Source organism: Amblyraja radiata, chromosome 6 (assembly GCF_010909765.2).
Source record: "Amblyraja radiata isolate CabotCenter1 chromosome 6, sAmbRad1.1.pri, whole genome shotgun sequence".
NCBI lineage: Eukaryota > Metazoa > Chordata > Chondrichthyes > Rajiformes > Rajidae > Amblyraja > Amblyraja radiata.
Genome location: NC_045961.1, coordinates 35,037,102 through 35,063,660, shown reverse-complemented (window position 1 = coordinate 35,063,660; position 26,559 = coordinate 35,037,102). Strand labels below are relative to the sequence as shown.

The following is a 26,559-nucleotide window of genomic DNA, read 5'->3' as shown; positions in this document are numbered from 1 at the left end:
TTTTTATTTCCAAGGTTTACCAGATGGAAGTACAACATTAAAAGAACATAAAAATTTGGAGTCCGAGTAAGACATTCAAGATTAGGACTGTCCTAACTCAATAACATTTTTCAAAAATTAACGCCACCACACAATCCCAATTCTCTTAATATCCAGAAATTTGTTCATCCCTATTTGGGCGAACTCCACGAATGAACCTTCACATGTCTAAAGTAGAATTTCAAAGATTCACCACTTTCCAAGTGAAAAAACACCTCGACATTTCTGCCCCATGCTCTTAAACTGTAGCCCTTGGTTCTACATTTCTCAGCGAGGAGAAATATCCTGCTTACACCTGGCCTGTCAAGCCTTTGAATTTTGCAAAGCTTAGTGATCTTTTGATGAGATGCCCTCTCATTCTTATTTAGTCCCAGTCTGCTCAATCTCTCTTCATATGGCAAACTGCCAACCCTGGAACTAGTCTGCTGGATCTTTGCTTCATCCCCCTATGACAAGTGCATACTTTATTCATTAAGGAGACCAAATCAATTCACAATCTCTTGTTGAGGTCTAACCAAGGTCCTATATAATTGCCATAAGATCTCTTTTACTCCTGTAGTCAAATCTTCTTGTAATAAAAACCTAATCATCTGCATGTTGACTTTCAATGACACAAGTTTAATGACATCACAATTTTCAAATCAGTTGCCATCCTAAAAAATATTATGCCTTTCTCTTTGGTGTACCAAAGCGGATGACCTCACATTTTTCTGCATTTTATTCCATCTGTCATGTTCTCATCCATTTATACAGCTTGACTATATCTCTTTACATCCTCCATATTACCTTTAATCCCATCTAGCTGTATATCAATAGCTGCAAATAATGACAGTTGTTTCTTTCAGCCAAATCATTGATTTAAATTATGACTCATTGGAGCCCAAGCACAGATGTCCACATTACCCCACTAACCGTAGCCTCCCAACTTGAGAAAGACCAGTGTTTATCTGCAGAATTTGCTTCTTCAGCTCCCAATCCTTGCCAGCATTTTTCCCAGTTCCATGTGCTTTTGACTAACTTTTGACCCTTTTGACTAAACTTGTGGGATCTCAGGCAAGGCCCTCTAAAATGACCCAATTTCTAGATAAAGTAACAAGGAGGGAGCAGGAATGGCAATTTAATGTTTCTGGTGACACGGTTCCCGATGGCATAGATAGGGAGAAAAAACAGGAAAACACGGCTATCCTGGTTCATGAAACAGTAAAGGGCCTATCCCACTTTCACGACCTAATAGACCTTTTTTACTCGTGGACATTTTTCATCAGGCTAGAAAAACGGCCTGACCTACTTAATGCCACGAATACCTACAACTAGCATCACGACCTACCTACGACCTCCTACGACCTTGTGACGACCATGCTGCGAGTATGAGTTGAGGGCAAATTCGGCAGAGGGCGTGAATTAGGTCATGAAAGTGGAACAAGCCCTTAACTATTGGTTGTGAAAAGAGTTATGTTAGAAGGGTCATCAAATGAAGACATATTTGTTGAACAAAAGAGAAAAACAGAAACACTAGTGAGATAGTACCATGGGCTTCCAAATATTCTGAGGAAAATCGAAGAGCAAATTTTCAGGCAAAATATTTGACGTGATGCTTGAAGTGGAAGTTATTGGTGATGGAAATTGCGGGATGTCATTAATTACCATAACTAATTAGGACACAGTAAGTGTTAATGCAATGGAGCAAGTGTCAATGTAATTCCTTAACTGCAATAAAGTTAACTTTTTAGTTAATAGGTAGAAAGTCAAACAAGGAGGGCAATTCCAGATTTAAAACCTAAACACAAAATTGCTGGAATCACTTTTGTAATGGGGAGAAAAACAAAGTTAATGTTTCAAGTCAAGGACCCTACTCCATGATGGAATATGTGAGAAAACAAATGTAGGGGCAAAAGGAGTGGGGACATCTGGGACAGGCTGCGGAACAAAGATGCCAATGTAATAATTATTTCATAAATAGCAGTTAGAGACAGAAGGATAAACCGAAACAAACAGAAACAGATATTTTAAAGAGGGGAAACAAGGTCACCCAAAATTAATGAATTCAGTCTTGAGTTCAGATGTTAGAATGTGCCAAATGGAAGATGAGATTTTGTTCCTCAAATTTAAATTGGACATTGTAGGACCAATAAAAGAGGCTAATGGGCCTGTCTCACTTAGGCGATTTTTGGGGCGACTACAGGCAACTGCCACAACATTTTCAACATGTTCACAACCTGGCCGACAGGTGTGACAATTTTTGCTGTCGTAGGTTGTCGTAGGTTGTCACCAGGTGTCGCAGGTGAATTCCATTAAAACTAGTCCATGGCAGTCGTTTAAAAAGTTGCCTAAGTGGGACAGGCCCATAAAGATGGATAGGTCACAATAGGAGTAGGAGAGAGGTTCCAGGACTGAAAATGGAGAGGGAAGATGGGCAGTATAGAGAGGATAAGGAGTAAGACAGGGGCCAATAGGTGATAGGTGATAGGTGGACCAAGGAGGTGTGAGCGTTGATGGGCTGATGTTGCTGCGGCGACGAAGGGGGGGGGGGGGGGGGGAGGGGTGGTGAATGATGTTGGGAGAAAAAAAAGGTATGTGGATAAGAGGTGAAAACAGTTGAAGAGTAAAAGGCAGAAGGAGTCCATTTAGGGGGCATGGTGTGAACATGGAGAGAGGGAATCCTGCATCCCCCATCTGGCTCCATCATTTCTGCAACTGCTTCCAACTCTCACCATCTGAACTGCTTTTGTCACCCAACTCCACATCTACCCTTTATCACCTGGTTTCATCTGCCCCTCATCTTTCAACTCTCCTTGGTTCAACACCTATCATCTAATGGATCCTGTCCCACTCCTCTCCCTCTTCTCTTTATGTTGGTTTTCTTCACATTGCACTTTCAATCCTGATGCAAGATCTCAACCCAAAATGTTGGCAATTTCTTCTGCCCTTACAGATGCTTCTTGGCCTGGTGAGTTCCTCTCGCAGTTTTCTCCAATTTTAGGAACCCAACGGTATGAACATTGAATTCTTCAGTTTGGAGAATTGGAGTCACTTGGTTAAATGGTCAAGTCACTTGGTGAAATGCTGGTGAAATGGCTCCCCACATAGGCTGACTTGGTAAAATGGCCATATGCTCCTCCCTTCCTTATCTCATCCTCTTCTTTTCTTATACTCTTGTCTGCATCCCATCCTCTTTCCTGCATAGTATTTTCCTGTATTGTATAGTACTTCAGATGAGAGTTCATTAATTCCATGGAGCAAAAGGGTCCAAATGACCCTTGCAGGCTAAGTAGGACATATACAGTGCATTCAGAAAGTATTCAGACCCCTTCACTTTTTCCACATTTTGTTACCTTATTTTAAAATGGATTAAATTATTATTTTTTTAATCATCAATCCACACACAATACCTCATAATGAAGAAGTGAAAACAGGTGTTTAAAAATAAATAACTGAAATATCACATTTACATAAGCATTCAGACCCTTTGCTGTGACACTTAAAATTGAGCTTAGGTTCATCCTGTTTCCATTGATTATCCTTGATATATTTTTACAACCTGAATGGAGTCCACCAGTGGTAAATTAAATTGACTGGACATGATTTGGAAAGGCACACACCTGTCCATATAAGGTCCCACAGTTGACAGTGCAAGTCACAGCAAAAACCAAGCCATGAAGACGAAGGAATTGTGTCGAGACACAGATCTGGGGAAGGGTATAAAATAATTTCTGCAGCATTGCAGGTCCCGAAAAGCACAGTGGCCTCTGTCATTCTTAAATGGAAGAACTTTGGAACCACCAGGACTCTTTATAGAGCTGTCCGCCCGTCCAAACTGAGCAATCGGTGGAGAATGGGCCTTGGTCAGGGAGGTGACCAAGAACCCGATAGTCACTCTGACAGAGCTCCAGAATTCCTCTGTGGAGATGGGAGAACCTTCCGGAAGGAAAACTATATCTGCGGCACTCCACCAGTCAGGCCGTTATGGTAGAGTGGCCGGACGGAAGCCACTCCTCAGTAAAAGGCACATGACAGCCCGCTTGGAGTTTGCCAAAAGGGTTGTTTTCTCTGGTGCTCTGGTCTGATGAAACCAAGATTAAACTCTTTTGCCTGAATGCCAAACATCACGTCTGGCCAGGCATCGCTCATCACCTGGCCAATAACATACCTACGGTGAAGCATGGTGGTGGCAGCATCATGCTGTGGGGATGTTTTTCAGTGGCAGGAACTGGGAGACTAATCAGGATTGGGGGAAAGATGAACGGAGCAAAGTACAGAGAGATCCTTGATGAAAACCTGCCATAGAGTGTTCTGGACCTCAGACTGGGGTGGAGGTTCACCTTCCAACAGGACAATGACCCAAAGCACACAGCCAAGACAACACAGGAATGTGACAAGTCTGTGAATGTCCTTGAGTGGCCCAGCCAGAGCTCGCACTTGAACCCGATCGAACATCTCTGGAGGGACCTGAAAATTGCTGTGCATCGACGCTCCACATTCAACCTGAGTTTGAGAGGATCTGCAGAGAAGAATGGGAGAAATTACCCAAATACAGGTGTGCCAAGCTTGTAGCGTCATACCCAAGAAGACTTGAGGCTGTAATCGCTGCCAAAGGTGCCTCAACAAAGTACTGAGTAAAGGGTCTGAATACTTATGTAAATGTGATATTTCAGTTATTTCTTTTTTAATTACTTTGCAAACATTTCTAAACACCTGTTTCACTTTTTTATTATGGGGTATTGTGTGTAGATTGATGATTAAAAAAAAAAGAATTTAATCTATTTTAGAATAAGGCTGTAACGCAACATAATGTGGAAAAGGTGAAGGGGTCTGAATACTTTCTGAATGTACTGTACTTGCCCCATGAACTTTATTAATAGAGTACTTATCTACCAAATTAGTATGTATAGAAGCAAGCCAACCACAACCTGATGTGTTCGTAATGGTTAAAAAAATACCCAGTTTTTCATTGGGCACGATTTCATAGTTTGACAATACTGTGGATAATGTTGGACATTAATCACTTTTAGCTCTAAACTCTTTCTTGTGTCATTCTGCATACAATATTAATATCTTCATCACAATGAATAAGTTGCACTTATTACTGATCAGATATAGTAGGACCAAACTATTAAAGTTCAGTTTACAACAAACTTGACTTACTGAGAGAATCTGGTCACCTCTTTGCAGCTCCCCACTAAGATCTGCTGGTCCACCTGCCAGGATGAACGAGATAAATATCCCTTCACCATCTTCACCCCCAACGATGTTAAAGCCCAATCCACTGGCTCCTCTGTGCAGCACAAAATTTCTGGGCTCCCTGCAAATATTAAAAAGTAACATCCATATCATCGTTTCCAATGCGATTTTTTAACACCTTTTAATTTACTAAATATTTTGATGGGCATCCTTGTCATTTTTAAAAATTAATTGCAGCATGATTATATCACAGATCTGCCTGGCTAAAGAACCAATCATCCTATTATCAAATTCTGAAAAATGTTGGCTGGCACATAATTTATGGTTTTTCTTTCAAATACCAATCATTACCTAACACAGAGGTTTAATTAACTGATTGACCTTTGCGATCCAAGAGTACATTAAACAAGAAAATAATACATTTCAGCTGGGCAGCAGTATTATTCTGCTCTCTATGTGTGATTTATTAAATGAATGTGTGTGCCCAAATAATGACCACACGATTTTTTGTACGGATTTCACGAATTAACCTCTAGAACCCCGCACACAAGTCCTCATCGCACGTCATAAGATTTGATATTTGTGATATCTAAACGGCATATGAACATAAGAGTCGTCATGTGTATATATGACATAAGCATTCCACGTGTTGCTCTTGTTTTGAAGCTTAGAATGTCCCACAGATATTATGATAAGAGTTAACCAGAACTTGCAGCTTTGTTCACAGGTCAGCCTCTTAAACCCTGTGCAGACTAACTGGCTGCAGTTTTGCAGACATCTTCAACCTCTCTTTACTGAGGTCTGAGGTTCCCACCTGCTTTAAAAGGGCATCAATAATACCAATGCTCAAGAAGCGTAAGGTGACGTGCCTCAATGGCTAGCGGCATTAACTTCCGTGGTGATGAATTGCTTTGGAGAGGGAGAGGGAATAGGAGAGGGAGAATAAAATTAAAAAATAGGTGTGTAGACAGCAATAGTGCCTTTTAGAGAGCAGTGACCAATTTTACAGTGAATTAGGTTTGTAACAGAGTGAGAAACATTGAGTGTGAATATTAAAAACACAGGCGGTTTGAATGTTGCAGTAATGTTTGCACAGACAGAAGTAAAATGGTAGCACAATCACTGGGAGGCTTCATAAGCATCTTGGTGGTATACAGCAGGACTTTGGTGTCATTCACATATGACGGAGATGGAAATGCTTTTCATGATCAAGAATTGTCTAGAGGCTGAAGAGGTGTTCGGGATGTTGCTCTTTTTGCTGCAGCAAGTGATCACATTAAAACAATTTTTACACACAAAATCAGATCTGAAGTTTATTGCACACCTATTCACATAGGAGTTGCAAAATAAAATAAACTCATTTAATGAGGTAATGGGGTGGTTGGAACATTACCACAGTTATTTGATATAGCAGAATGCTATGAATTCTCTACAATCAAAAAGCGTGGAAGCATGGATGCATGATTATTCTCACAGTGAAAAGACTATCAGACACTGCAACTCAGCAAGGTATACTCCTGAATTAGGTCAACCAAACATACTCTGAGAGGTGAAACAGCATGAACAAATTCAATGAAGAATTACAGTCCAATTTGGGGAAAGTAAAACATAGCAATTGAAGCAATGACTCAAAGTAAATCAATTATGATTAAGCTAAAAAGTCGCAAGGTTAGCGATCAAGCCTGAGGCACAGAAATGAGGCACCCAAAAAGTCCAACAAGATATTTGATATACAAAGGAAATAAAATCAGAAGTATCTATGTTGTCCAGATGATGAACAAGACACAGCAGAAGATATTGAATGGTGTCGGGTGATAAATCTATTCCGTTAGTGAATGTAAAATCAATTTCTGGTGTGCTGATCATGAAGGAAATGAATGCTTAGGTTGGTGGATTTGTGCCTTTCAATCTCTCTCCGACTTCACCTCATCAAAGATCACTCTTTTGTTCTCTCCACCATGCCCCTTTCTCTGCAATTACATTTTTTTCTTCGTTTTAAATCACTAACTTTTCCCAATTCCGACGAAAGGTAATTGACTTGAAATGTTAACACACTTCATCTCTGGACACATATTGCCTGAATCATTGAGTTTTTCCAGTATTATCGCTTCAATGTCCAATCACACATGGTCACAATGTGAAACTCTCACTTGTCACCCATTCCTATTTCCTCTCCACCTTCACACAAAATCAGATCTGAAGTTTATTGCACACCTATTCACCTGGTCCTCACCTACAAAGCCCTCCACCATCTGGCCCCCCCATATCTCACTGACCTCCTCTCCCCCTACCAACCCTCACGGTCCCTCAGATCCACATCAGCCGGTCTCCTCTCCATCCACAAGTCCAACCTCCGCAGTTTTGGGGACAGAGCCTTCTCCAGGGCAGCTCCCAGGCTCTGGAACTCCCTCCCCCAACTGATCCGCAATTCCGTGTCCCTCACCATCTTCCAGTCCCGCCTCAAGACCCATCTCTTCACCTCTGCCTATCCTTAGCCCCACGTCCCCGTCCCTTTTCATCTGTGCATTAATTGCCTCATACTGTGTTTTGTATTGAATTCTGTCTTTACTTTGTGTACTAGTCATGTCTCTACTATTTATTTCATTCCCCTTACATGTTTTTCCTCTACATGCTCAATTTTTGTAAGGTGTCCTTGAGACTCTTGAAAGGCGCCCATAAATAAAATGTATTATTATTATTATTGTCAAACCTTTTGGTTATCAGCCTTAATAGCACCTTATGTAGCTTAGACTTACATTTTGTATAATAAGAATGGTTTGAATACATTGCAATAATAAAGGTGCCTTAGATGCAAGTTCTTATTATTTTTATTGTACTGGGTGCTGTTATTTTTAGAATTTCTGCAGTTACAGTTTGTAAGTAGCTTCTCAACATAAATGGTAACAAACAAAAAATAAATATTTTTTTGTTTGTATAATATATATCGAACCATTAATTTGCATATTATTATGAGAATATGTTCTGTTCACCTCAATTCTGTTATGATATTCTAACTAAAATAAGAACAATGTTCTCAAGGTATTAAGCCATCCTCAATTTGCTGCACTGCAACACAGCTAAATGACCTGGATTTTCTTCAGTCAGCAGGGAAGCAACAGTGCTGGCCGCTGACTTCGAAGAAAATTGTCAACCAAATGTAAAGATCTCAGTAGTTTCAATTTTGTAGTTGATTGCTGTTAGAAGCCAAATCTAGAAACAGTAAAATGCCTTCAAGCTGACTACAGTCAATCACGCAACAGATATTTCAGACAAACAACAATTAAAAATATATAGTTTTTAACCAACATTTTAAGCATTTTATAGTGCTTGAAGAAGATAGACAAAACACACAAGAATATAGAAGATGAAACATCATGAATAAAATCTAAAACAACATCATTTTGAAATAATGATCTGAAGAAACACCATTATGTGTGCAAAATTCTGCTTTAAGGCCAGATGATTGCTGTAATTATGACCAAACAAACCATACAATTCATTTACACGTCATGCATCCTCAGAGGGTAACATTTTCAGGATATTTTCCAGTGGATGGTTCATAAGCATCTGATGTTCTCTTAATTTCACCCAGTTTGGAAACTGGGCTGGTAAAGGTTATTTTAAAAAGAAGTCTGTGGAAAAGCAGCAAATTGCTGACAGCAAATTCTCTATTCTGCATTAAACCAAGCCCAGTCTAGATGTCTGTCAGTTTCATGGAGTTATGATGGTAAATACTTATCACTATGTCAGTATTACTGCACTTTTTGAAGATATCAGAGACCTTTTTAACCCAAACCATGATTTATTTGGGATATAAGTTTAGAATTCTGTTCCTAGCATTTACAGCATTTTGTTGGGGTCATGCATTGTATGAAGAAAATGTTAATGCCATTCTGTCTACCAACCACAATAAATACTAATGGACCTTCTGCTGTGTGTTCATCATGAGAATTACTGTTATGACAGAAATATATTAAGGTGAATCATTCCAACAATGGCTGGCAGTTCTGAAAGAAACAGTTGGTGTGAGGTGATTCCAGCAGGTCAATCACAACTTGTGTTGATCTGCTGCCACATCTGTCATTAACCTACACTGCCAGACATCATGTACAACCCAGTAGCAAAGCCTGGTCTTCCTGGGACTCCCCAGCATTACATTGAGAATGTAGCTCTGATGGACAATCTAAAAATCTGATTCATTTTAATAGAAAGTCATTGGCCTGCAGAATGTGGAAGCTAGTTTTGGTTATTTTACTTTAATGTTTATATAGTTATTTGCTAATGTTTTAATGATTTGGGTTTTATTTAAATACATGAATTATTATCTTTTTATTCATATCATTTTTAAAAAATGTATGTGAATGTCAAAAACTGTTTCCTAACTTTGACAAGCCAAAGCTCCACTGCATATTCGCTTCTTTCAGTGCATGCTGGGGTAGGGTCTCCAATCTGAGTCATCACTTGGAGCATGCTACCCAACTCCAGGCTGTGGAGGCCAGTGAGATTGAACTAGACATGCAGAGGTGGGCAGTCACTGCAGCCAGTCATTCTGAACATTTCCCAAAGATTTAGGATATTACTCAAAACTCTGAAATAAATAGTCCTCTGTGCACATTTTAACATTTTAACTGAAATATAAAAACAGAAATATGGAAATACAGTAATATAGGAAAAAAAATCCAAATGGTGCCTACATACGTCAATCCATTGTTTTAATGCTGAAAGATCTATTCATGTATTCAGCCATTACACAGCTTAACATTATGTTCTTATTTGATATAGATTGCTAACAATGTCCAGGAGGTTGATTCCTACCTATATGAGCCAATTACACCTAAAATAAGCAGAGCCATAAGATTGCATAACCACCATCTCTGAGATCGACATTGATACCAATTGGCTCTGCAGGCAAGAGGCCATGTTAAGTGCTGGGAGCTTCTATTGCTGTTATCTATAGATGGGTTTCTACCATCAGAAAGTGAATATCACCTATTTGACAGAATTTACTGAACAAAATTGATATTTGCCATTCAACACTGTATTTCTTTTGAACTAATCATGGTGTTTTAACCAAAGGAGCATTTTGAATGTAATTCCCTAATGTGCGATTGTTAATTTTGGTGTTCATAAGAGATAGTGGGTTATTTTGCAAAAAAAAACGTTTCAAAAGTAGCTCCTGCTAGTTCCTTTATTAAGATTGTGATTACATCACTCCTGTCCATTTCTAACTTCTTAGTAAGACCAAGAAATTAGTTCAAAAATAATAACACCATATTTGCAAACTTCGAATAACTGTTTATATGCACAGCAAGGCCTTCAATACTTCTCAGCCGGAAGGAATAATCATAAACCATTGTTGAAATGTAGAATTATTCATTTGTTAATCAAAATAAGAGTTGGAAACACACAGATGATTTTTAGCATTGTGGGATTGTTCCAACAGCCATTGACAAGTATGCAAAAATTATCCCTCTTTTTTCTTACACATCAGGTTATAGTGTTTTACAGCATGGAAACAGACAATTGTACCCACCTCTACAGCTTCCTCTGGCAGCTTGTTCCACGTACCCATCACCCTCTGTGGGAAAAGGTTTCCCCTCAAGTCCCCTTTAAATCTTGCCCCTCTCAATTTAAATCTCTGCCCTCTACTTTTTGAAAATGACAGTGATCATCTATCTTATCTACTGTAGGTTTCCTACAGGTGGTCCGGTTTCCTCCCACATCCCCAAAACGTACAGATTTGTAGGTTAATTGGCTTCTGTAATTTGGCCCTACTGTGTGGGGAGGTGGTGTGAAAGTTGCAAGGAAACAGAGTGCAAATTATAGTTACAGCTGTGAAAAGTGCAAATGGTTGAAACTAAACAGATTGGAAGGTCAGGAACACATCCTTAGAGTGGGTTGCATTCATATTCTCCCCAGAACGTTTGAAAGTGTGTACCACTAGATTCAAGGATAGTCTTTCCTGCCATCTACAATACATGATACTACCTTCTTCCTATGATAATATTAATTATAAAATGGACATCCCCATTTAACCAAAAATGAAACTTGGTTGGTGTAAGCAACTATATGTTCCTTACACAAAAAACATGCGGCATATTGGTCGGCGTGGGAAAGTTGGGCCGAAAGGCCTGTTTCCATGCTGTATCTATGGACTATGATTAACTCAGTGGGCCATGCGGTATTTGTGGAGGGAAATGGGCAGATGCCATCTTGATTTGGGACAAATCTTTAGACTCAAGCTGAAAAGAAATGAGATAAATTGGAGAAGGTGACTTTGGTAGGTAGGTAGATCATAGTGATTGGGGCAAATTGATTGCAGTCGTTCCAAAAGCAGACAGTAGCCACATTCTGCATTTACGACATGGTTAAATTCAATCAAGCAGTTCAATGAATAGTGATATTCAGTAACAACAACACAAGACTTCCATGTTAAACTAGTTAAGTTAATTTAATGTATATGCAAGTAAATGTTGAATAGTATATGTCAAATGACCCAGTCATACTCACGAACATGGTATAACAGTATTTATTAAAAGGCACTTATAACACATGTTGCTTCAGCTGGGTAGCAGCGTAGACTGCCAGCACGAGTTGGGTTGGAATAATATGAACAGTGTAGTAGGCGGAGCTTCTAATAATAAAACACTCCAGTAAAGTGACCAATCTACATCATTCCTTGTAGAAATAAAAGGGAAACACATCTAAATCTCGGTGACCCATAAGAATAAACACACTACTATGTGACGACTGAATAATACAGTACCGAAATGCTAATGGTGCATATAGGGATGTACAGATGGTTTAATCCAAAATCCCCATATCCAAGGGGCGGCCTACAAACCTGTCCCATGCGCATGCTGTATAGATCCGCATCTCCTCCCTTCACACAGGGAAATAACTGGGGACCCATGCGGGGAGAGCACTGGAAACCCGGGGGGTGAACAGGGCAAAGCCGGCTAGCGGGGCACCGAACGTTGTGGTGAGGGCGTAGGGGGCATAGCCAATGGTTGGTCTGCAGCAGCAGAGTGTGAAGGAAGCGACAGTGCGACAGTAGAGGGGTAGATCGGACGCATGCCTTCTGGATACGAGACCGTTGGACATGGTTCCTTCACGGGAAGGAGATGTTGATGGTTGCGTCTGTAAATTCCTCCGTTGGCACTTACCAGGTACGAGCGCGGCTCCTTGGCAGGGCTGTGGATGTGACCCAAACGGCTATAGTCTTTGTCGGTCTGAAGGCAAACAACTTGCCCACTGGAGAGAGGTTTAAGTGATTTGCTGGACTTATTAAAAAATCGCTTCTGGGCATCGTGTTTCAGTTGGAGTTGTTTCTGGACGACAGGAGGTGAACGTGTTAGCTAAGTGCATGGCCTTGCACTTTTTGTGGACTATGGTGAAATCAAAACACTGTAGCTGCATCATCATCCATTGCAGGCGAGCCGGAGCAGCATGAATGGGTTTATTCAGAATGGTGACCAGCGGCTGGTGGTCTGTTTCAAAAACCATGGGAAGTAAGTCCTTTTCGATCTGGGCATAACATTGTTCAGTCTCAGACAGTGTGCGGGAGGCGAAAGCAATAGGTCTGCAGTCTCCTTCGGTGGAAGTCTGTAGGCAAGTAGCACCAAGTACCAAGTGCATCACACATGAGCGTCACCGGTTACTTCAAAGCAAAGTAGACGAGGGTTGGAGCACTGGACAATTGCAATTTGAGGATTTCAAAAGCTCTCTGGTGTTGTGGGTACCAGGACCAAGCAGTGTCCTTGTGAATCAGTTGTCGCAGAGGAGCAGATATTTCACTGAGGTTGGGAATGAATTTCCCCAAGTAGTTGACCATTCCCAGGAATCTCTGTAAATTCATAACGTCAGTAGCATCTCGTTGATGTCAGTGGTCTAGGATGGGTCCGGTCTGAGGCCATCACCGGTGAATACATGTCCGACATAGTTGACCTTCTTGACACAAAAATCTGCATTTTAGAGGGTTGAGCTGTAGTTGGATGCCTTTAGCACGGTCTAGTACTTTTTTCAAGTTGGCATCATGTTCAGTCGTGTTGCATCCGGCAACGAGAATATCGTCGACAATGATGGCGCATGGATACCCCGCAAATAACTGTTCCATTGTGCGTTGGAATACCTCACTAGCAGAGTTGATGCCAAAGGGCATCTGCAGAAATTTATAGCAACCAAAGGGGGTGCCGAACGTGGTGAGATTGGACGAGTCAGGATCCAGCGGGATCTGCCAGAATGAACTTTTGGCATCCAGAACAGAAAACTCAGATGCACTGCCTATCTGAGCAGCAACTTCGTCTATTGTACACATCGGGTAGTGTGGGTGTCTGATCGCTGTGTTAAGGTCTCTGAGGTTGATGTAGATTCAGATTTCTTCCTTGTTCTTCTTTGTTGCAACCACCATGGTGGAAACCCAGTCGGGCGGGTCGGTGACTGTAGCAATGACACCCAGGGACACCATCCGCTGGAGCTCATTGTATATTCTGTCATGCATAGCATGTGGAATGTGGTGCGGTGCTCGAACCACAGGTAAGACATTTCGATCAGTGGCGATGTTGTATTTGATGGGCAGTTTTCCATGCTTATCGTCAAATAGTTATTTGTATTGTGAAAGTATCTGTTGGGTGGGGCCCTCAGTGGGAGAGATTTGATGGACAGCAGGTCCAAAAGTAACCAGTCCTAGATCCTGGCATGCATTAATGCCAAGCAGAGTTGCAGCTTTCCCATGGACAATGAAAAACTTCAGTTTGTGAGCTTGTGACTTCAGACGGCAATTCAGTTCAGTTTCTCCAAGTGGAAGCAGCTCCACTCCCCCATAGGCTAGCAAAGTGGCTGAAGTGTTTTCAATACGTTAAGCATTACGGATTTGTTTAAATTCAGATAATGACATGACATTGCACTTGGCACCAGTGTCGATCTTTGCAATAGCGAGGCTCTTGTTGACGAGCAGAGAAACTTCAGGGTCAAGTTGCTTGTTAGTGGAAACAATCAGCGAGTTGATGTTATGACTGTTATGTTCATGCTCTGGGAGCCGAACGGGAGAAGGTGCTTCCAGCTCCTGGTACTCGTTATCAGTAGCTTCATGTTTTAATAGATGCACAGGCTGCCTTGGGAGCGAACGAGCCATGCGTGAACATCAGCATTTCATGAAGTGATTAATCTTCTTGCAATAGCGGCAAATTTTTCCGAAAGCAACTCAGTGTTCGCGACCTGGAGGATGGGAGCCGTCACAGTTAGAGCACCATTTGAAAAATCTCTGAGGCTATCGAGGTGGCGTGTGGGGTTGTGAATGCCGGTTACGATAGGAGGTGTTGGTAGCATCGACACTGTACAAGGAATGTGGCCTAGGGCCCAATGATTTTGTGTGAGAAACTGTTTAGCAATCCTACAAGCATGTTCAGCTCGGGCTAAGGTCAGTTCAATATCGCGGAGTAATTCATCTCGCACCTTATCGCTAAGCAGGCCTCCCACCAGTCTGTTGCGGATGAGTTCATCACACAGATTCCCAAAACAGCAGCATGCAGCAATGTGTTTCAGGTCACTAATGTAATTTTCTACAGGCTCACCTTGCTGTGGTAACGAGCAAAAAACTTCAAGTATGGAGTTGGCACGATGGTCACACAGCTGTTGGAACTTAGTGAGTAGGACCGCAGGATCATCAATAGTTTCAGCAGGTACCACGATCTGGTTGTTGTGATCCAGACCTGCAGGCGCGTAGTCGAAACGTTCTGCATGCTTTATTGCTTCAGGGCCAGCGACATTGAGTAATATGGAGGCACGCACTTCTGGTGTAGCGTTGCGATGAGCAGCACGAATGTAATGGTTGTAATCACGCTCTAAATTGTGCCAATGTCCAGCGATGTCTGAGTCAAAGATCAGAGGGTCTGGCCGGCAATGAGCTGGCCATGGCAGTGCGAGTGAATGTGTGAAAACAAAATACAGGGGATAAAATAAAACCTGATATACTAAACACGGAGTGGGTTACCAACCACTACTTGACACCATGTCAATGACCCAGTCATACTCACGAACATGGTACAACAGTATTTATTAAAAGGCACTTATGACACACTGCAGCATGTTGCTTCAGCTGGGTAGCAGCGTAGACTGCCTGCATGAGTTGGGTTACAATAATATGAACAGTGTAGTAGGCGGAGCTTCTGATATTATAGCACTCCATTGGTTAGTAAGTAAAGTGACCAATCTACAGTATAGACAACAATTGACTATTATCCCTATTTTTATTTCAGTGCCAAATTCCCATATGGTGTAAAATTATACCCAAAAACTCTTCCAAGCTAAGGACAAAATGTTGCAAGGAATATATCATCACTTGTGCATCCCATTCAATATTCCGTTGCTATGCAGACTGAAGAATAACTTTTTTCAAATTTTTGCAATAGTGCATGCATAATGTGAATTAAGGAGAAACAAGTGTTTTTGCACAACGTAAAATGTTTTATCATGGCTTACAAAGGAATGAACATGATTTGCAGCCAGTTAATGAAATGGTACAAGGTCATATATATTTGAAACCTTGAAAATGTACCAGAATTGAGGTATTCTTGTAAATGGTAAAATATGTTTGTTTGTTACAGGCCCACACTCATGATGTATATAAGATACAATAAGCGAGTTCGGTATTCTGACTGCGCATGTCCAGGTCAAAGGTTACTATGCATAAACAGCCCTGGAAAGCAGTGGAGCAGTGAAGCAGTTGGTCGCTGGTGTTGTCACAGCCAGCGCGGAGCAGAAGCGGCAATCCCAGCTCAACTTCAGCCGGGCCAGCCGACAGCCCCGGACCGACGACACCAGCGGCCCCAGGTCCACAACCAGCGCGGAGAAGAAGCACCAACTCCAGCCCAACCCTGCTCCCTGACGGGCTGGGGACCGCCAGCAGCCAACCCCCCTCCCCCCCCGGCCCCGGATGGGACAAACCAATTTAGCCCAATATACGGGATGTCCCGGCTAATACAGGAAAGTTGGCAACCCTAGTGCCATCCACATGTTAAAATAACACATGCACAGGCATCTTCAACATCTGGGAAGTGGAGTAGAACTCAATCATCTTCTATCCAGAAGGACTGCCTAGAATGATGAGTGACCCACAAAGATGAACCTGTCCCTTATAGGTCAGACCAAGCAAGGATGGCTGCTTTCCTTCCCTGGTTTGAGAAATATCAGAATCACACTTAAGACAGTCATTTTTTCTTAGTGCCTTAGAATAAACCTGCCACTTTTTGCATAAACTATTAACAAATCCAAATCCATAACAACGACATTTCTAGAAAGTACCCGTGACCTTTCAGCAGCTCTTGGCACAATAAGGTGATGCAGTATTATTTGGTAAATTATCCCTTCATTTTAGATTACAAAAGGATTAAACATTAAAAAGCATTAAAGCATTAAACATTACAGATGAATACAAGGTACTATAATACAGATGAATACAAGGTACTATAATACAGGATCCTGAATGATGGTCTCCCCCAGGGCTCTGTCTTAGCTCCCCTATGCTTCAACATTTATGTGAATGACATGCCTCGTCCAGGAAGTTTGCATATGCAGATGAGGATATTCTCAATTCAATTCAATTCAATTCAATTTATTGTCATTTGGACCCCTTGAGGTCCAAACGAAATGACGTTTCTGCAGCCATACATTACAAACAAATAGACCCAAGACACAACATAATTTACATAAACATCCATCACATTGCTGTGATGGAAGGCCAAAAAAACTTATCTCTCCACTGCACTCTCCCCCCCCCCCCCCGATGTCAGAGTCAAAGTCAAAGTCCCGGCTGGCGATGGCGAATTGTCCCATGGCCATTAAAGCCACGCCGGGTGATGCAAGGTCGCACACCGGGTCTTGGTGTTAGAGCCCCCGGCGTGCGCTCGCAGTGTCCCGCAGCCATTCCAAGCCACGCGGGGCGGTGCTGTAAGGCCCCGCTCCAGGAGCTCTTCAACCCCGCAACTCGGGCGGGAGAAGTCGCCGTTGCGGAAGCCCTGAAAAGCGGTCTCCCTCCAGGGACCCGCGGGCTCCCGGTGCCGTCCGCCAACACCGCAGTTGCAGCCACCGAATCTCCGGGGGTCGGGCCGCAGCAGCGTCCACCACAGCTCCACCCGCTCTGGACTCGGCCAGCTCCGCGACGGTGACGGTGAGTAGTCGGCACCACAGCCCCCGGTCTTCCTGTTGGAGGCCGCTCCTCGTTGCAGCCCCAACGACAACGGAGACCCGACAAAGAAAATGTCGGGTCTCCCGTGCAGGGAGAGATTTAAAAGTTACCCCCTCCCCCCCACACCACCCCCACCCCCCCCACACACATACCCCAACAAAAAATAACTAAAACTACGTAAAAACATAGACATAAAATAATAAAAACGCAGACGGACTGCAGAGGCCGCTGCTGACGAGAGTCGCGCCGCCTACCTATGCCCTTGAGGATATCAGCAGAGTGCTAACCCAAGACTTGAAGGGGATGGAGGAGTACTTCACCTTCTGGCGGCTTCACCCTTAGCCATCTAAGGCAACTGTCACTGTTTTTCACCTCAGCAATCGGCTCGCCAATGCAAAGCTCCTTTTGTGGTAAGCCGGTGAAAAATGAAGAATTCCCCAAGTACCTCGGAGTCACCCTGGATCGCACCCTCACCTATTGTGAACACCTGAAGAGGGTGGCTGATAAACTGAAAGCAAAGGTCAACATCATCAGGAAACTTGCAGACAACAGCTGGCAATCCAATACACGCACCCACCGTACCTCAAGCTTAGCCCTAGTCTACTCAACAGCCGAGTTTTGCTCAACAGCTTGGGCTAATAGCTGCTACACCAAACGAGTTGACACTGTCCTTAACTCTGCAATGCGGGTCATTATAGGGACGCTTAAGTCAACACCTTTGCAGTGGCTCTCTGTCCTCTCTCATATCGCCCCTACCAGCATACGCAGAAGGGAGAGGATGTTGAAAGATTGGTGCACTATCGAGGAAAACCCTGATCTTCCCATTCATGCTGACTTGAATAATCTGCCCAACATGCGCCTGACGTCCCACAAACCTTTCTGGTCTTCCGTTAAATTCCTGGAAGACTTTGATTCCAAGACTGAGTGGCGCAGAGCCTGGAAAGATGCCAACACCAACAACGGAGATGTCATCACAGACCCCACAGTGAAACCACCAGGTTTTGATCTCCATCGCAAGCAATGGCTAACCCTGAACAAAATCCGCACCCTCCATGCAAGAACAGCAACCTGCATAAGTGGGGGATGACAGACAGCCCTGCTTGCGACTGCGGACATCCAGACCAGACCATTCGAGGCACCGTGAATGACTGCTCACTGAGGCTTTTCCCTGGTGGAATCAAAGCCATCCACCCTGTAACTGATGCTGTCCTGGCCTGTCCTACCCTTGATCTACAACTTTAGGCTGTGCACGCCATACGCAAGAAGAATATGAGCATTGACAATTCATATATATGTTTGAGGTTTTCAAATTTGATTATGAAACAAATAAAATAGAATTGTTGTTTGCGAAGGTAATTAAGATTGATACTAAAAGTATTCATTATAGATAGGCTCATTCAAGAAGTGCTACGGTCTATATCAAACCTGGCACAGGTTAATTCAAAAAATACACTTCTATTTACGGCCTGAAAATTTGATTATATTTTTCTATTATTTTCGCAGTATACATTGAAAATGGCTTTAACCCAGAGTCAAATCCAATCATAACATTTCAGAATCACATTAAGCCAATCTGGAAATTTATTCTGGCACTCCCTGTTAGCATTTTCCCTTGTGTGGATGATGCATTTCCAATATGAAACAGATAATCAATGCTGTAATTAATAATGTTATGCCATTTTTCAACGTTACAATATGAAATAAAGTCACATCAATCCTAGAAAATATTCATTATTAATCACTCTGTTGGCTGGATGCAACATGACTCCATATCTCAGCAAACCATGCTAAGATATGGAGTCATGTTGAATCCAGCCAGCATAATATCTGAGAGTCATATTGGGGACTGGCAGCCACTGCTCAATTTCAGGATTCTGTGGTCTCCTGCATGACCACATGTAATGAAAGCTGTTGTCATCTACTTTCTACATTTAGCTCTCAACCTGGAGAATGCTCTATGTTGAGTGGTATGAGCCACAGTTGAGCTGGTGTACACCTATGCCAATATCTCAATAAGTAACTTCTGCGCCGGTCGGTGTAGCCTTTCCAACGTTAGTTCTCATAGATATCCTCTTCCCACTGCATCTCCACCAATCTGTATGGTAATAAGAACATTATTCAACGTTGCTGCAGCGTTAGTGAGGTGCAACAGCATTGCGCACCTTAAAAGTAGAAGGGTGACCTATGAGTGTTCGGACCCAGAATCAAGGTGTCATAGAGTCATCGAATTATAGAGCATGAAACAGGCCCTTTGGCCGAACCTGCACATGCCAGCCAACATGACCCATCTACACCGGTCCCACCTGCTTGCTTTTGGCCCATATCCCTCTAAACCCATCCTATCCATGTAACTGTCTAAGTATTTCTTAAACAATACTACCTCAACTACCTCATCTGGTGGCTCGTTCCACACACCCACCAGCCTTGCTGTAAAAAAGTTGCCCCTCAGGTTCCTATTAGATCTTTGCCCCCTCACCTTAAACCTATGTCCTCTGGTTCTCGATTCCCATACTCTGGGCAAAAGATTCTGTGCTTCTAGCTGATGTATTCCTCTCATGATTTTGTATTTTATAAGATCACCCCTCATCCTCCTGTATTCCAAGAAATAAAGTCTTAGCCTGCTCAACCTCTCCTGATAGCTCAGCCCCTCAAGTCCTGGCAACATCCTTATAAATATTCTCAGTACCCATTTCAGCTTGACAACATCTTTCCTATAAAATGGTGATTAAAACTGAACACAATACTCTAAATGTGGCCTCACCAACGTCCATAAAACAGCTACATGACTTCGCAACTTCTATATTCAATACTCTGAAAGACTTTTTGATCACCCTATCTACATGTGACACCACTTTCAAGGAACTATGTACCTGCATTCCAAGATATCTCTGCTCTACAACACCCCTCAGAGCCCACTGTGTAGGTCCTGCCAATGTTAGACTTCCCAAAATACAACACCTTACATTTCTCTGTTAAATTCCATCAACCATTCCTCAGCCCAAGATCAAGATCCTGCTGCAATTTTTGACAAATAGCTTCACTATCTACAATACCACCCACTATAACAAATAGTTCAGTGACAAACCAGTGGAATAGCACTAAATAGGGTGCCAGTTTTCAGGGAAGAAAATCCAATATCTATCCCTAATCTGTTTTTTTATGTTATTCATACTCACCAATGTCAGCCTTGCCAGTTATGTTTTAATTCCATGAAGGAATAAATAAATATATACTGCTCCAGTGGATAAATACAGTGGGTTATGAGGTAACTTCTCCTTACATGAATGCTGTGTGATCATCAGGCATTGCAGTTGAGCTACAATGAAAGGCACAGCAATTATGTAAATTCATTGGTGAGGCTGCATTTAGAATATTGTGTTCAGCGTTGGGCACCATGTTATAGGAAAGATGTAGTCAAGCTGCAAAGGGTGCAGGGAAGATTTACGAGGATGTTGTTAGGACTTGAAGGCCTGAACTATAGGGAGAGGTTGAGCAGGCTAAGACTCTACTCTGTAGAGCGCAGAAGGATGATGGGTGATGTTATAGATGTGTACAAAATCTTGAATGAATGAATACTTTCTTGTCACATGTGACAAGTCATAGTGAAATTCTTTGCTTGCATACCCAATGTATGAAAATAATTGCCACATACGGCATTTACAAAGTTCCAAAGTAACCCCGCGCCAGATCCCCCTTTGTTCTCTCCCCACCTCCTCCCGCTCCATCACGGTGGTCCCCCCATGCGGGGTCCTCCATTGTTCATTATTCTTTCCCCTCCCTCACAGTGGTCCCCCCACACCGGGTCCTCCATAGTTCCTTCGCCTGGCAGCGGTATCCTCACTTCCGTGTGGTCCATCCACTACTCTTGGTCGGCGCCATCATCGACTGCTGCACCGACATCTCCACTACCGCTGCCGGGTCCTTTCCAGACACCTCTGTGGCACCGGTCCAGGCCCCAGCTGCAGGTTCCATTGACCCAAGGGCCAACCACGGGCTCCAACCCGCGAGGCTCCGGCCTCGGCTTCTTCACAGGCTCATTGTCAGCTGTGGGCTCCAATCAGCGGGCTCCGTCGACCCAGGGACTGTCTGCAAACTCCGTCAACTCTGTCGGCCGAGGGCTTCAACCCGTGGGCTTCCCGTCGGATGCGGGCTCCATGGACTCCGTCGGCCGCGGGCTCCAATCTGAGAGGCTCCGGCCATGACTTCTTTGCAGCATGCCGGGAGGAGTTGGGCAGATGCACAGAGTCTCTTGCCCAGAGTAGAAGAATCAGGAACTAGAGGACATAGGTTTAAGGGGACAAGATTTAATAGGAACCTGAGGGGTAATTGTTTCACGCCAGGGATAGTATGTATACGGAACGAGATGCCGGAAGAGGTAGTTGAGGCAGGTACTATCGCAACGTTTAAGAAACATTTGACATACATGGATAGAACAGGTTTAGAGGGATATGGGCCAAATGCAGGCAGGTGGGACTAGTGTAGATGGGACATGTTGGCCGGTGTGGGCAAGTTGGACTGAAGGGTCTATTTGCAAGCTGTATGACTCTATGAAACTAAATATCCAACAATAATAACCTACTCAATATATGACCTTGCTGAATGCACCAATCCAGGACACTCTGTTACTCATCTTTCAGGAGTCAGCAGTTATTGCTTACTTTAATGTAAAGGTTAAACAGACTATGTCAGCTAAAATAGAGTTGTCAGCTAATTTAGCAGCACCACATTTCAAACCCTGCTTAGGATAAGAAGTAGATGTTTTCAAAGAATGCTTAGGCAAGTAGATCATGAGGACATGAGGTCACTAAGATGTTTTTCTTTCCCAGGGCCATCCGTGACATCCTAGCTCAGAGTCTGATAGGACACATAACTCACGCCATTATGATAACAAGAAGGATAGCTAATATGAAAAATAATCACTGTTGTTCTTAGAGATAAAAATGATAATATATATATATATACATGCTTCTACCATGAGAGCATGAGCTTCACCTTCAGGGAGAGAAAGAGCTTCATCTTCGGGAAGAGAAAAGCGCTTCACTAAGGAGAGGGTGAGAGAGAATGAGCTGGGTGACAAAAAGCCAGACAGGAGAATCAAATACTCAGAGTGGCGTGAGATCTGTTATTTTTGTATTGTTACTTTATTGATAGTTGATAGTTTTTCTGTGTTTTACTTTAATAAATAGTTATTTGTGCTCCTCAGCATGTGCTTTCTCCATTCATTGATCCAAATCCTTGAATCCCGCATATATTTAGTTATACTTACTGAAAAACACTGTTTCATTTGAATCAGGCAATTTAAAGGCTCAATTTCCACCCAAACTGTTCTATGTGCCATGCTGCTCCACAGCATTATGCAGGCTCCCTTCTTAATCAGTATTAGGTGTGAACCTTCTATACAAGATTTCCAACTAGACACCTAGACTCAAAATGTACTTCCAAAGCGTACATGCTTATAGCTGGTGTGCCTGTCGCTGAATGACATGTATATGGAATGAGCCCAGCGGCACTGCAGGCAATCACATGGGTCACTTTGGAGAAGGTATGGAAAAGTTATCACCCTAGATTTCATCCATCAACCTTTGTCTTGAATATGCTTAATAATCAAGCTCCCATGGCATTTCTTGGCTAGAGAATTCCAAAGATTTACTACCACCTGAAAGAATACATTTTATTTTTCACCCTTGTCCTCAATGGTTAATCCCTTATTTTGAAACTAGCTGCTGGATCTAGATCCAAAGAAAATGTCACTGAATTTTCCGTTCATCTCTTTAAATATTTTGTATGTATCAATGAGATCAATTTCTCTGAACTCTGGTGAGTTTAGGCATAGAGTGCTTAATTTTTCCTCATAGAACAATCTCCCCTCCCAGGAATCAACCTGTTAAATTTTTGTTGCAGTCCCTCCAATATATAAGTATATCCTTCCTTATTTAGGAAGACAAATGCACAATATTCTGAATATGGTTTGGTCAGACATCATTACTGTTGCAATTAAATCTTCTTGAAATACAGCCCAATATATTAGTGCCTTCCTCCTTGTTTTCTGTATTTGAATATTAATTGAGCAATTTGTGTTCAAGAGAATCGAGGCCCTTCTAAGTGCCAACCTTTTTTAATTTGGTAGCTTCTCCTTTACTTCTGGGCACCAAAAATATTCCGCCTAAAAGCAATATTCTTAGACAATCTGTGAATTTCTCTCTCAGAGTCCACAAACATACTCCAAATGCTCTCAATTCATTATACCAGCTCCCTCTCACATGGCTGCAGCATAGAAACATAGAAAATAGGTGCAGGAGTAGGCCATTCGGTCCTTCAAGCCTGCACCGCCATTCAATATGATCATGGCTCATCATCCAGGTCGTCAGCCAGGTCGTCAGGTTTATTATCATATTATATTATACACTTATTACAAATACAGTGAGGTACAGGTGTAATGATTAAGAACTGCAGATGCTAGAAAAATCGAAGGTAGGCAAAAATGTTGGAGAAACTCAGCGGGTGAGGCAGCATCTATGGAGCGAAGGAATAGGTGACGTTTCGGATCAAGACCCTTCTTCGGACTAATGTGGGGGTGGGGGGGGGGGTGGGAAGAAGAAAGGAAGAGGAGGAGACAGTGGGCTGTTGGAGAGCTGGGAAGGGGAGGGGAAGGAGGGAGAAAGCAAGGACTACCTGAAATTGGCTAAGTTAATGTTCATACAGCTGGGGTGTAAAGTACCCAAGCAAAATATGAGGTGCTGCTCCTCTAATTTGCGGTGGGACTCACTCTGGCCATGGAGGAGGCCCAGGGCAGAAAAGTCGGATACGGAATGGGAGGGAGAGTTGAAGTGCTGAGCCACCGGGAGATCGGGTTCGTTAATGCGAACTGTGCGGAGGTGTTCGGTGAAGCGATCGCCACGCCTGCGAGTATATGTAGACTTGAAACGTAGAGCAGTTGACATCTAGAGCAGTGGATGCAATAGATGAGGTTGGAGGAGGTGCAGGTGAACCTCTGCCTCACCTGGAAAGACAGCTTAGGTCCCTGGATGTAATCAAGGGGGGAGGTAATTTCCCTCGATTGCAAGGGAAAGTACCAGGTGAGGAGGCGGTTTGGGTGGGAAGGGACCAATTCACCAGGGAGTTGCGGAGGGAGCGGTCTCTGCGGAAAGCCGAAAGGGGAGGAGATGGGAAGATGTGGGCCAGTGGTGGGATCCCGTTAGAGGTGGCAAAAATGTCTGAGGATTATCTGTTGTATGTGGCGGCTGGTAGGGTGGAAGGTGAGGACAAGGGGGATTCTGTCCTTGTTACGAGTGGGGGGATGGGCAGTGAGAGCGGAGCTATGGGATATAGAAGAGACCCTGGTGAGAGCCTCATCTATAGTCGAAGAGGGAAACCCCCATTCCCTAAAGAATGAGGACATCTCCAATGCCCTGGTTTGGAACACCTCATCCTGGGTTCAGATGCGGCGTAGATGGAGGAATTGGGAGTAGGGGATAGAGTCCTTACAGGAAGCAGGGTGGGAAGAAGTGTAGTCCAGATAGCCATGGGAGTCAGTGAGTTTGTAGTAGAAATCGTTCAGTAGTCGGTTACCTGCGATGGAGATAATGAGGTCAAGAAACAGTAAGGAAATATTGGAAATGGTCCAGGTGAATTTGAGTGCCGGATGGAAGTTAGTGGTGAAATGGATGAAGAGTGAGTTCTGCATAGGTGCAGGAGGTAGCACCAATGCAGTCGTCAATGTAGTGGAGGTAGAGTTCGGGGATAGGGCCACGGTACGCCTCGAACAAGGATTGTTCGACGTACCCTACAAAAAGACAGGTATAGCTGGGGCCCATGCGCGTGCCCATAGCTACGCCTTGGATTTGGAGGAAATGGGAGGAGTCAAATGAAAAGTTGTTGAGGTTAAGGACCAGCTCCGCTAGGCGGGGGAGAGTATCAGTAGACGGGGATAGGTTGGTTCATACCTCGACTCCATCCTATCCCCCCTGGTCAAATCCCTCCCTACATATGTCCAAGACACCTCACACGCTCTTCGTCTCCTCCATGGCTTCCGTTTTCCAGGCCCCCATTCCCTCATCTTCACCATGGATGTCCAGTCACTCGACACCTCCATCCCCCACCAGGAGGGTCTTAAAGCCCTCCGTGTCTTCCTCGACCGCAGATCCAACCAATCCCGCCCCCACACCTCCACATCAGTCTGAAGAAGGGTCTCGACCCGAAATTTCACCTATTCCTTCGCTCCATAGATGCCGCCTCACCTGCTGCATTTCTCCAGCATTTTTGTCTACAAGTGTAATGAAATATCTTACTGCAGTAGCAGCACGGACATAGACTCAGACAAATACACAAGAATAAATTATACATAAAGTACGCATCAAATTTCTAAAAGACTGTGCCAAAAACAAAATTTAATTGCAAAAACATAATGAGGAAAAGAAACAAGCCCATGCACGTACATCTTTTTTTTTCACAATCTTCTTTATTTTAGAAATTTGATGTGTATGTTATGTATAATTTGTTCTTGTGGGAATGTCTGAGTCTATGTGCCAGTGATTTGCGGCAAGCAAGATTTTGAATTGCACTATTAACTCACCCTACGTGTACAATAAACTCTATAATGGAGCACTACTGTTCACCTCTTTACTGACTGAGCATCCAAGACGTTAACACCCAGGGACATGAGGCTGCTATCTCTCACCACCATTGACCCACCAATATGTTTGGTCTTCCAATGTTACCTTTCTGAAGACAATGCATCTGGATAGGGGTCTGGCATCCATTACCGACCTATTATCGCTTTCTTTCCCCCTCTGTCAATTCTCCATCCGACTGAGTGCCAAATATGCCCATCCCAGTGGTTGGGTCCCAGTCATCCTGTGATAACATCACTTGCACTTTTCCGAAGTCCATATACCATTCCTTCTTATTTAATTTATTTTGCTGTTTAACAGAGGCTAATCTACATGCAGTATCTCTCATATTTCTTTGCAACATAAAACTTTATCTCCAACTTTTACCAGTTTATTGAATGATGAATGACTGCTCTACAAAGATGATGCATAACCTGCAAAATATTTCAATCAATTAATTTTTCTAATGTTAAGGGCCTGTCCCACCAGCATGCGTCTAGCGCGACCAAACGTGGTCGCTTGAGGCGTACGGCCTTGCGGGGCCGGTCC

At 43.1% G+C, this 26,559-nt stretch overlaps 1 protein-coding gene across 6 annotated transcripts in view; it reads right to left on the bottom strand.

Annotated features, from left to right (window-relative positions):
• dlg2 (discs large MAGUK scaffold protein 2) overlaps positions 1-26,559 on the bottom strand; it is a 652,656-nt gene that overhangs the window by 349,395 nt on the left and 276,702 nt on the right. For all 6 annotated transcript variants that reach the window (XR_004412314.1, XM_033022520.1, XM_033022521.1 and 3 more), the window contains one exon: positions 5,182-5,338. Coding sequence is in view for 5 of the 6 variants with exons in the window: in XM_033022520.1 (XP_032878411.1) it covers positions 5,182-5,338 (157 nt within the window). In the remaining variant the exon portion in view is untranslated. The remainder of the gene's footprint in view (positions 1-5,181; positions 5,339-26,559) is intronic.